The sequence below is a fragment of the Ornithorhynchus anatinus genome, chromosome 10 (genome assembly GCF_004115215.2).
Source record: "Ornithorhynchus anatinus isolate Pmale09 chromosome 10, mOrnAna1.pri.v4, whole genome shotgun sequence".
Taxonomy (NCBI): Eukaryota; Metazoa; Chordata; class Mammalia; order Monotremata; family Ornithorhynchidae; genus Ornithorhynchus; species Ornithorhynchus anatinus.
In genome coordinates, this window is record NC_041737.1 from 12,268,679 (window position 1) to 12,281,080 (window position 12,402).

The 12,402-nt window shown below is 49.9% G+C and overlaps 1 protein-coding gene across 12 annotated transcripts in view; it reads left to right on the forward strand.

The window, feature by feature from the left end:
• Positions 1–11,747, forward strand: part of PAM (peptidylglycine alpha-amidating monooxygenase) — a 180,813-nt gene extending 169,066 nt beyond the window's left edge. For 7 of the 12 annotated variants that reach the window (XM_029074123.1, XM_029074133.1, XM_029074130.1 and 4 more), the window contains 7 exons: positions 404–604; positions 2,055–2,170; positions 2,841–2,940; positions 4,988–5,041; positions 6,259–6,462; positions 7,842–7,898; positions 10,929–11,747. In XM_029074123.1, the coding sequence (XP_028929956.1) occupies positions 404–604; positions 2,055–2,170; positions 2,841–2,940; positions 4,988–5,041; positions 6,259–6,462; positions 7,842–7,898; positions 10,929–11,113 (917 nt within the window). In that variant the 3' untranslated portion in view covers positions 11,114–11,747. The remainder of the gene's footprint in view (positions 1–403; positions 605–2,054; positions 2,171–2,840; positions 2,941–4,987; positions 5,042–6,258; positions 6,463–7,841; positions 7,899–10,928) is intronic. The other 5 variants (XM_029074128.1, XM_029074131.1, XM_029074135.1 and 2 more) reach the window with 3 other exon arrangements.
• The last annotated feature ends 655 nt before the right edge of the window (positions 11,748–12,402 follow it).

Here is a 12,402-nt window from a genome sequence, read left to right on the forward strand (position 1 = left end):
TGAGCATCAAATGCTTCAGGTGATGCAGAAGGGAGGGAAAATAGAGTGGAGAGATGAGGAAAAAGGTGAGGAAGGTCTCTTGGAGATGTTATTTTAGTAGAGCACTGAAGATGAGGAGAATGGTGGTCTTTTAGATGTGAAGGGGGAGGGAGTTCCAGGCTAGAGGGAGGAGGTGGGCAAGAGATTTGCAAAGGACTTCAAGAAGAATCTGCATTTTCCCTTTCCTCCCAGGCTCCTGGCAGAAATCGGTATGTGTTGGGGATTACACTTATGGGTGTTTAAAGAACTTATTTGAGGCTGATCCTAGAGCCCTAATAAGTTAGTACCAGCAATGTCCAAAGTGCAAAAATTGAGTTTTGATATTCGTGGTGATGTACAGATTGATCCGATGTTTCTGTTTTAGAGACTTCGGGAGTCCCCGCTAAACCTGGCCAGTTGAGCATCCCCCACAGTTTGAGTCTCGTGCCAGAGGTGGGTCAGCTCTGCGTGGCCGATCGAGAAAACGGTCGCATTCAATGCTTTAAAAGTGCCACCGGCGAATTCGTGAGGGAGATCAAGCACATGGCCTTCGGAGGAAATGTATTTGCCATCTCATACGTTCCAGGTATCACGTCTTGGGTTTTTTTTTAACTTTTGCCCCACTGTTCTCCATCTTCAAAGTATTATCTGGTCACCTGCCTCTTCCCTCTGTGAGGCCCCGGAGCTCTCTGCCGGAGGCTCGAGGAAGCTCAAGGGAGTCCGTCCGGGGAGATTGTTCAAGCAGCAGGTCCCCCCAGGGTCTTGATGATCCAACCTGAGGCAGCAGGTGGCTGGTTCAGTGGGTGGGGCAGCTCCGGGGGTGGGCGGTGGGGGGCATCTTGTCCTAGAATATCTGGGCTTCCTTTTTTTATTGGTATTTAAGCACTTACTATGTTTCAAACACTGTTCTAAGCGCTAGAGTAGGTACAAGATAATTAGGTCAGACCGTCCCTGTCCCGCATGGGACTCACAGTCTAAGAAGGAGGGAAAACAGGTATTGGATCCTCATTTTACAGTTGAGGGTTCTGAGGCATAGAGAAGTCAAGTGACCTGCTCAAGGCCTAACAGATAATTGGTGGAGCCAGGATTAGACCCCAGGTCCTCTGACTCCCAAGCCCTTGCTCTTTCTACTAGGTCTTGCTGCTTCCTGAGGCTAATTCAAAGAGTGAGTTCAGGCAGGGGTGAATGCTGACCACAGTGGCCCAGAAGGCACCCCCCGGCCCGCCCCATTAGGGCCCCAAGGACCAACCGGAAAAGCTAGGATCGGACCCTGATTGAGTCAAAACGTTCACCCCATTGCGGAGTTCGAAGGTCGAACGGTGTGATCCTGTCCCTCCCTGCTCCGAGAGTGATTTTAAATCAGCTCATTTCCTCTTCCCACCCTCCCTTCCCAGGGGATTATGGGGCTTAGCCCGGGAGTTCCCGTGTTCTTTGAGAATAGATGGTCCCCAGTGTAAGATGTCTGGAACCCTAAACCGAAAGCTAAAGGCAGGAAATAAAAAAGTGAAAAGTCCTCATAAGAACTATTGTTCCTTTCACTGGGGTCCTGTTCTAGCTCCACTTAGGTTTGAGGTCAAAATAAGGCAGACAGAAAAACGGGAGATAGGAGAAAAGATTAGGAAAAAAAAAATGTATAAGAAAAAATCGGAAATGAGAAAGTCATGAGGCATTGAAGGCAAATGATGTGTCCTTAGCCCTTGGACTTTAGAATTCCCTAGTCTTGCCCAGACCTGTCTGGTAGGGATAGAGGGAATCTAGATGTTTGAATGTCCTCATGGAGACGGACTCCTCCTTAGGCAGTCCCCTGCCGTGTCTTGGAAGTAGCAGAGTCCGTCCAACTGGCCTAGAACTGAGGCCCCAGAGAGCCTGGCTGGGCCTTTGCTTTTCTTGGTGGTTCCACTGTTTCATCGCTTGATCACCTGGCACCCTCATTGTCTAAATGGTCCTGGTTTGGGTGGTAAGTGGAGTTTAGATTGTTGGCCTAGAGTGTAACCGTGTCTTTGTGTGTTTCTATTTGTGTATTGTTGTTGTTGCAGGACTGCTCCTGGCGGTTAATGGAAAACCAGTCTTTGGAGAGGGAAAACCAGTGCAAGGCTTCGTGATGAACTTTTCGGATGGGAGCATTATAGACACTTTCAGTCCAGGACGAAAGGTAATTCCCAGCCGTTCTCTCAGCTTTATTGTCCCCAGGGGCGGCTCAGCCGTGCGGGGCCCGACCCGGCCCGAACCTGCCTGAGACAGGGAAGCGGTGGAAAACTGAGCAGGCTCCAATTCAGCTGGATGCTGGGGGATTGGTTCCAGGCAGGACTCGGCTATTTCACGCAGTAAGCTGGTGTAGAAATCACGGTACCCGCAGCACAAAACCATGCGAAATGTCAGTGCGGTCTCACATCTAGGCAGCGGAATGAAGTCTAGACTAGAGAGGGGAGAGGCTGGAGGTCGTGAGGTGAGCGAGGAGGCCGACGCAGTAGTTGAGCTGGAGTGTGACCAGTAGGAGACAGTGGTGTTCACCGAGCACCTACTCTGTGCGGAGCACTGTACTAAGCGCTTAGGAGAGTACAGTACAAAAGGGTTGGTCGATGAAAACGATGGACAAGAGCTTGGACTTGACCCCCTTAAGGTTTGGCCTGCATTTCCTGCAAAGATGTTGCAAGACTGCAAGCTCGTTTCGGGCAGGGAACGTGTCTATCGTATCGTACTCTCCCAAGCGCTCAGTACAGTGCTCTGCACTCAGTAGGCATTCATTAAATACGACCGACTGGTGCGGGGAAGGGTCCGGATGCCAGTCGACCCGGCTAACGCCTGCCTTGTCCTTTTGGCAGCACTTCGACATGCCGCACGACATCGCTGCATCCGAAGACGGGCCGGTGTACGTGGGAGACGTTCACGCCAACACCGTCTGGAAGTTTGCCACCACCGAGAGTACGCTACCCCCCGTTTCACCGTTGGGCTGGTTTCTTTTTGACCTGTCTCTTGGAAATGTCCCACGTGAAAGCACTCGGGTCTCTGGGGTGCCGCCTTTTTCTCCAGCAGGTGTCCGGCCTGCGGCCGAACTCGCTAAAGAAAGCCTCCCCCGCCCGACAACATCAGTGCCCCCTCCCCGATAGTCACAGAAAGTCCTCTGTGGCCGATGCCTTGCCCTGGACTCTGGTAGCCGACGCTACGTTGGATGTTATTCCGGGGTGACGGGGCCTTTTGGGGAGCAAGGAGGGTGGGCTTGTCTCCGTTAGTTACTCACAGCCCCCCAAAGGACCTCCAGGCTTCAGCATCAGCCGGTTTCCTGGGGTCAGAAAGGATCTGGGCACTTCCTCGTTCCAAAGTCGTCCTGCCTATAGGGACACAAAACAGGCGTCTAACTGGGAATGGCTGCTGGGGTCAAGCTACGCCCCATCTAGACTACGCCCCATCTAGACTGGACCATTTCGGGGCTTTCTCGGCTGCTCTGCAGCAGTTGCCGGTGGTTCTGAACTTTCCTAAATGAGTCAGTCCTCTCCAGCGCCTCCCCCCAACCGCCTGCCCCTACAGGAAACACTTGTTTGCCTTCCGCTTGAGCTTCATGCCAAAGCGGGGAGGGGTCAGTTGTGAGCCAGGGGCAGAGGAGTCCTCATTCTGGGTTGAGGAGAATATGGAGAAAGACCAGTGGCTGCTGGTTTCCGGTGTGAGAGGGATGGAGGGAAAGAGCCGGGGGAGCCTGGGAAGAAAGGAGAGAAATCACCGACAGAGGAGCAAGAGTAATGGAAGGCTAGGATGGTCCCTGACAAGAAACGTTTGGGGGGCTTGCAATCTTTGGGCTCTCCCCTGAGCCCTGTAATCCTTCAGGGATGAGGCCCTCAATAATGTCCTCCTGTCGCATCTCTAGCTCAGAGAAGGGTGGCCCTTCTGGCCCTCCCCCCGACCCAATTCTCTGCAAACCCAGCCAGCCAGCGGGGGGAATTGAGATTTGATAGGGGTGAGAACCCCAGAGCCCGAACTGCTACAGGTCCCGACATCCTGGCACCCGAGCTAGCGATGTTCTCTCCGAGGCTTCTCTGCAGAGATCTCTGACTGGGTTTTTGCGGGGGACGTTTAATGGTATGTTTTAGGTGTTTCCTTTGTGTCAAACACTTTTCTAAGTGCTGGGGTGGGAAAAAGTTAATTAGATCCAACAGAGTCCCTGCCCGTGTGGGGGCTCCCAGTCTAAGTAGGAGAGAGAACAGGGATCCCCGTTTTATAGTTGAGGAAAAAGAGGCACAGAGAAGGGAAGTGACTTGCCCAAGGTCAAATGGCAGAGCCGAGATTAGAATGCAGGTCCTTCTGACTCCCAGGCCAGTGGTCTTTCCACTAGGCCTCTCTGCCAACAAACACCCCTGAGCAGCCCTTCCCACAGAGGCGAGGGTGTGGGGGGGGCGAGGATGAGGGGCGAAATACCCAAGTGGTCAAACTTTGGTGATCACTGAAACGTAATCGGAGGGAACGCAGAGTTGCTCCAGGGATTTGGGGCACAACGATTTGAGCTCCCCACAGATGAGCACCATCTACCTATGGACGACTTGGATAGTCACGAATCCCTTGTTTTGTTTTGGGGGTTTTTTTGGTATTTGTTAAGCACATACTATGTGCCAGGCACTGTACTAAGCACTAGGATAGATACAAGCTAATCAGGTTGGACACAGTCAAGTCCCAAATGGGGCTCACAGTCTCAACTCCCATTTTACAAAGGCACAGAGAAGTGAAGCGATTTGCCCAAAGTCACCGAGCAGATAGGTGGTGGAGCTGAGATTAGAATTCAGGTCTTCTGACTCCCAGGCCCATGCTCTTTCTCCTAGGCCATCCCGCCTCTCAGCTTAGGTGAATTTAAGTCAGGGGCTTCACTGGCATGGGCCACAAGCAGAGGTTGGCATCGGCAGAGGGGAGAGTAGATTGAATTATCGGGTGGCATATTGGTCGTAGGGCCCAAGTAACATCTCTCGGGGGGGTCCTGTGTTTGCAGAAATGGAGCATCGGTCAGTGAAAAAGGCCGGCATCGAAGTACAAGAGGCGCAAGGTAAGCCTGGCCGGGCTGGACCGTTGCTGCTGTGTTCGTTAGGTTTGAAATGGCCAAACTGTGGCCGTGGTAACGGTGGACTCTAGTCTGGTCCATTTGCACGAGCTTTATGGGCTGCTTCTGCACACAGCTGGCAGAGGGTCCCGCTTTTCCAACAGTGCTTGGCACATAGTAAGCGCTTAACAAATACCGTAATTATGATTTCGGACACGAAGGCGCTGTGATTACGAGCTCAGTCCCTCCGTGCAATGGGCGGACGCGAGAGCTGGTGGCCCGCCCGGCCGTTGAGAGGAGGGTTAGCAGTCGGAATGTCTCCTCCTCATCTCTCCTCTCTGCATCCCACGTCCCACCCCTCTCCAGCTTCTGCTCCGCCCCGCTTTGCCTGATCGAGGAGATGGACCAGGAAAGAATTTCTGTCTCTGGGTCCTGAGGTCTCCGCCTTGGCCGAATGGAGACCTGTGGGATTCCTTTTCTCTCTTCCTCCATACCCCCGCTTGTTAAATGGAAACGATGATACTAAGCGCTTGGGAGAATACGATACGGCCGAGTCGGTAGACACGCTCCCTGCCCACAACGAGCTTACAGTCTAGAAGGTTTCAATACCTGTTCTCCCTCCTGGTTGGACTGTGAGCCCCATGTAGGACCTGATTATCTGAAATCTACCCCAGCACTTAGTACAGTGCTTGACACAGGGTAAGCACCTAACATTCATTCGATTCATTCGATCGTATTTATTGAGCGCTTACTGTGTGCGGAGCACTGTACTAAGCGCTTGGAAAGTACAGTTCAGCAACAGAGACAATCCCTACCCAACAGCGGGCCCCCTTCACCTCCCCTCAGCCAAGCCCCCTTTCCCTCTGTTCCTCCCCCCTCTCCTTTTCACTCCCCTCAGCACTCTGCTCATTTGTATATATTTTTATTACCCTATTTTGTTAATGAGGTGTACATCCCCTCGATTCTATTTATTGTGATTATGTTGTCTTGTTTTTGTCCATCTGCCTCTCCCGATTAGACTCTGAGCCCGTCACCGAGCAGGGATCGTCTCTATCTGTTGCCGAATTGTACATTCCAAGCGCTTAGTACAGTACTCTGCGCATCGTAAGCGCTCAATAAATACTATTGAATGAATGAATGAAGTCTAGTCTAAGAAAAGCCACAATTTATCATTATTATTATTGAAGTTGCCGAGGCATGATTTCTCTCTGGTCTCTTGGAAGAAACAGAAACAGTGGTTGAAACGAGGGTGAAGAGCAAGCCGGCCTCCCCAGAGATGCTGAAGTTGCAGGAGAAACAGAAGTTGATCAAGAAAACCAACTCGGGCGTCTCCTTTGTCCTGATTACCACCCTGCTCGCCGTCCCCATCGTTGTCCTGCTGGCCATCGCTGCATTCATCCGGTGGAAGAAGTACCATCCCTATGGAGGTACGACCAGTTGAACCGGGGGGAGTTAGCTCTCGTGCTCTAGTCAAGCCGTTCCTGGGCCTCGGCAATGAGGGTCTTGGGCTTGGGGGGGGGTCTCTGGGATGTGCCTCCGTGGGACTCAGTTCTTTGGGAAGCCTGAGAACACCTGCCCTCCCCACAATAGATGATTCATAATCCAACATCTCCCTTCGAGAAGCTTTGGATCTTTCCCCAAAAGCATTCCCTTGTTCCTGTCTGCAAAACTTACAATTCAGTAAAAGTTTGTCATCATCATCAATGGAATTAATTTTTTTTTTTTTGGTATTTAAGCACTTAGTATGTGCCAGGCACTGTATTTACTCATTCATTCAATCGTATTTATCGAGCGCTTTCTGTGTGCAGAGCACTGTAATAAGCAACTGGGAGAGTACAATACAACAATAAACAGACTGAAGCACTGGGGTAGACACAGTTTATCAGGTTGGACGGAGCCACTGTCCCACATGGGGCTCACAGTCTTAATCCCCATTTTACAGTTGAGGGAACTGAAGCACAGAGAACTGAAGTGATTTGCCCAGGGTCACGCAACAGACAAGTGGCAGAGCCAGGATTAGAATCCAGGCTCTTCTGACTCCCAGACCTGTGCTCTATCCACTAGGCCACGCTTATTCTCTAGCATTTATTGAATGCTTACTGCGTGCTGAGCGCTGTACTAAACATTTGAGAGAGTATAATACAACAGAGTTGGTAGACAAGTTCCCTACCTACACTGAATTTACAATCTAAAGGGTTAAGATAGTGAGCTCCACATGTGACCGGGGCTGTATCCAACCTGACTGGCTTGCATCTACCCCAGTGTTTAGTACAGTGCCTGGCACATAGTAAGCATTTACCAGATGTCACAATTATTATTATTAGTTTTCCTTATTTGTCCCAAGAATCGATGTGGATTTCTTTTAGCCTCCAATAAGAGGGGCTTCTCCCAGGTGCTTTCTGAGGAAACCGGGCAAACCCGATGAATTTTGATCAAGACCAAACCCTCAATGAATCAAACAATCAATCAATGGTATTTATTGAGCGCTTGCTGGGCGCAGAGCACTGTATAAAGCATTTGGGAAAGGACAATACACAGAGTCGGCAGAACTTACTGTCTACGGGGGACACGGATGATAAAATAGATTGCAGAAAGGGGAAATAGTAGAACCTGCTGCCTCGCTCACACTGAGAATTGGGCCCCAGCGAACATCAGTTCATTCCAATTTTATTTGCTTGTGGGTGACTTCAAGGACGGGTTGATTAATTATGGATCACTGTAGGAGGCCGTGGCTCTGAGTTGAAACCGGCATCATGAGTTCAGGACGTGAGTTGGACTGAGGATGAAATGTTTCCTTTCTTTCCAGCAGATTCTGATCACAAACCTGAATCAAGCTCGGGAAGAATCCTGGGAAGACTGAGAGGTATGTTTGGGACCTCGTGGGGAGCAATTCCCCGGGGTTTTTAATTCCAACCAAAGTCAGCGTAGAAGCCCGTGTGTTTGACGACAAGATCATAAGCAGGGCTATTACTGGGTCAGACCCATGGTCCACCCAGCCCGGGATGGTCCTGCCTGCAACCATGGCAACGGGAAGCGTGGCTGACTCATGTGATTATTGCCCTCCAGGACATCCTTTCTCGTGGCTAAGGTTGGAATTATCTCACGCCCCCAGTTTAGTTCCCTGCATCCTTAATCTTCCTTCCAGGAATCTATCACGGAATACCCGTCCCTAAATGTATCCAAACACCTCTTGAACCTTCGTGATCATCAGAATTTACTGAGCACCTCCTCCGCGTAAAGGACTGTACTAGGCCCTTGAGAGAGCACAGTTTAAGACAAAGACATTAAGTCCTGCCTCAAGGAGCTTGCAGTCTGAGAGGAAAGAACTCAATCTCATCCACCTCGTGGCTAGGCCTTTGTCCCCATCCTCTCTCTGGCCTGGAACTCCCTCCCCCTACACGGCCAACAAACCACCACTCTCCCTGTCCCCTTCAAAGTCTTACTAAAATCACGTCTCCTCCGAGAGGCCTTTCCCAACTAATCCCTCATTTCCCCTGTTCCCTCTCCTTTCTGCGTCATCTATGCACTTGGATCCGTATGTTGTAAAGACCTGATATCCACCCCACTCTCAGCCCCATAGCACTTAAATACATAACTGCAATTTGTTTCACTCAGTATCTGTCTCCCCAGTACACTCCTTGTGGGCAGGATGATGTTTTAGGATGGTTGGGAAGCAGTGTGGCCTAGTGGATAAGGCACGGGCCTGGGAGTCAGAAGGACTGCTTCACTTCTCTGGGCCTCAGTTACCTCATCTGTAAAATAGGGATTGAGCTGAGAGCCCCACATGGGACAGGGACCGTGTCCAACCTGATTACCTTCTATCTATCCCAGAGCTTAGAACAGTGCCTGGCACAAAGTAAGCACTTAACAGATTCCACAGTTATTAACAATAATAAGGGGAGGGGCACTAGTCAGCTGTGTGACTTTGGGCAAGTCACTTAACTTCTCTGTGCCTCAGTTACCTCATCTGTAAAACGGGGATTAAGACTGTGACCCCCACGTGGGACAACCTGATTAAGTTGTATCTATCCCAGCGCTTAGAACAGCGCTTGGCACATAGTAAGTGCTTAACAAATACCATCATTACTATTATTATAAGAATTACGGGGAGGAGAAGGATGAAAAACAGCAGGAAAGAAGGGGAGAAATAAGAGGGCACTTGGGACTGCATCTTTTTAGTTGCACTCTCCCCACAATAGGCACTCCGTTAATTAACTCTCCCCACCCCTGTCATTTTGTCAGACTTCTCCTTCTCCTGCTCCTACCATACCCCTTGGCAATCTTAATGAGTTACTCCACCCAGCCCCCCAGCTCATTATTGGGGGTCTCATCTTCCTCTCACCCCTGCCCAGGGTGGTCATCATTATTTACAATTAAGCGGTAGAGAAAATCACCTTTCATTTCCACCTCAAAGTTTGGGAGCGGGGCAGTTATGAGAGTGGGTATATCCAGTGAACCTGCCACCTACAAGCTGTGACAAATGGCCCCTCCCCCTGGTGGCATGGGATTTGGGGAACAAAAATGACCTGTTCATACTGTCCATACCCTCCGTAATTCTCTAAAACTCAGTCACCTCCTCTCTGCAGACTGAAGAGTCCTCCCCCTTTCAGTCTTTCCTCACATGGAAGCTTCCCCATTTCCCGGTCATCTCGGTTGCCCTTTCTGTCCCTTCTCCAGCTATATTCTGCCCTAGTCTGCACATGGTGTTTCAGTGCAGGTGAATTGTGGGTTTGATATTATAGCAAAACTGCCCTGTTTTTCTTTTTTCTCCCCTCCCTGGTGTTGCCCCATATTCGGCTGCCCTCTTGGGTGCCGCGGCACGTTGAAAAGGGCCAACGGACAGTTCCCATTTTGCGCTTTAAAATGATTAAACTTCCGGGAGCAGAGGCTCTCTTTTCCCAGTGCCATTTGGCTAACTGTGAAGCTCCGTGAGATTGAATTCTTGGCCCTGCCTCTCCGTGGTTCCATCTGTCTCCTGGGGATTTTCCACTTCGGATTCTGGCAGGGCCATCGGGTAACAAGGTTACACTTGTCACAAGTCACTGGCAGGAAGAGTAGATGTCGGGGCACGTGGGCAGAGCAGTCTGGGGAGAATTAATCTGAAACTTTTTTTTTTTAATGGTATTTTTGTTAATGTCGACTCTATGCCAGGAGCTGTACTAAGGGCTGGGGAGATAGAAGCAAATCAGGTTGGACACAGTCCGTATCCGTGGGGTTGACAGTCATAATCCCCATTTTGCAGATGAGGTAAATGAGGCCCAGAGTAGGTAAGCGACTTGCCCTAGGTCACCCGGGAGACAAGTGGCAGAGCCGGGATTGGGCCTTCTGACTCCCAGCCCGTGCTCTATCCACTAGTTTCTCTCGCGCTGCGATCTGTAATAAGACGTCCAGCTTTCTCGCTGTTTTTTTAATGCTATTTGTTACGGTAGGTTCCAGGGACTGTTCCAAGCGCTGGGGTAGATATAAATTAATCAGGTTGGACACAGTCCATGTCCCACATGGGGCTCACAGTCTTAATCCCCGTTTTACGGATGTGGCAACTGAAGCACGGAGAAGTGACTTTTCCAAGGTGACACAGCAGACAGGTAGCAGAGCCGGGATGAGAACCCAGGTCCTTTTCTTTGCCCACTGGTCCCCTTTCTCTGTTTTCCTTCTCCCCTTTCTGCCAGCTGCTCCAACCTGGTCTAAAGGATGTGAGTCGAGATTCCGGGAGGGGCATTCCACCTAGGATCTCTTTGTTCTCTCTCCCCCACCGCGCGCTCTTTTCCTCTCGTGCTCCTCGAACGTCTCTGGCCGAAGAGGGCGACGGGAGAAAGATTCAGAGTAGGCCAGGGCAAAATCGGAAGAGGAAGTCGAGAGCCCCACCTGCAGCGTTCTTCTCTTCCTTTTACAGGAAAAGGCCGCGGAGGCCTAAACCTGGGAAACTTCTTCGCGAGTCGCAAAGGCTACAGCCGGAAAGGGTTCGACCGGCTCAGCACCGAGGGGAGCGATCAGGAAAAGGACGAAGATGACGGCAGTGAGTCGGAAGAAGAGTACTCTGCTCCCCTGCCCGCAACGACAGCCCCCCCTTCCTCCTGAAACTCTTGGATTTCCCACGAGGAACAGTTTCGCCGAGATCGCCAGATCCCTTTAGCACGTTTAAAGTTTTGTGAATTTAATTGTAGGCTGTACACTCTTGGGTTGTTTTTTTTTTTGGTTTGTTTCCTTTACTTTTGATCTAGTTTGGTTTCGAGTGGAGGAGAGTCCGGAAAGTTCATCCTAGCGCCGTGCCCCGTCCAACATCCGGTAAGAGAAAACAGTCCTCTTGTGGGATTGTAACGGCAGTTCGAAGGCTGTCGGCATTTGTCCATTTACAGTTGGGGACTTTTCTGTGTGTGTAAATAGCCCCGTTCTCTGCTTTAACCCAGTATTTTCCAATAGCACTTTGCTGCTGATTTCTTTCTTTGGTGCCTTTCCTACTCAGCATTCTCAGTCGATGGCGGCAGTACAGAGGAGATGCGGCCACACCAAGATGAAGCTGCTAAATCTCCGTCTATTTTTTTAAAATCACTAACATTATATTGCCACGAGGGAAAGAAATAAAGTCTATTTAATTTTGTTTTCTTCTTTGGTTGGTGTGTTTATGGGATGTCTTATTTTTCAATGGTTAAACTGTTAGAACACTATTTTCAGAATCTGAATGTAATTTGTGTAATAAAGTGTTCTCAGAGCATTTCCTGTCCGAGTGTCCTTGGCGAGCTTTGAAGGTTTTTGATCTACACCTCTTTTAATACCCCGACCGCTGCTACGGCCCAACTTTTACTCGGGTCTTCTACCGACCGTTTTGTGTGACAGTTGTAAGGTATTTCCTTATATAGCAGAGAAAAGAGCAAAAACCCAAATAAACCATTGGCATTCATATGTAAAAATCAAGAGATATCTTAGGTGTGTATCACTCTCCGGGCTAAACACTTGGATAAAGCAGAATCAAAGCCAAGAGGAAACCCGTCTCAAATTGCAAATGCAATTGAGTAGGGGATTAGTATTAATCGTTCCCTCTTCCTGCTGCCCTCTAGCAGCCCCCCCAGACTGATTTTATTTCTTCTTCTAACCTGTCAGAAACCAAGTTCTCATTGCTATGATCCAGTGAGTTGCCCTCCTTATCTTTTATAAACATCCTGCACACTGATCTGCCACTTTGGTCTACCAGTTCCATGTCATCGGGAAAAATCGAGGCTCTGGATAACCTTACGTTAATCAAGAAGCAGATGAGGAGAGCTTGGATGTGCCTAGAGAAATAGGTGGAAGATTCAGTACCTTTTCAGGATCTAGCAGGAATGGGAACCTCAAAATGATTGAAACGTGCATTTTCTGAATCCTGACACAAT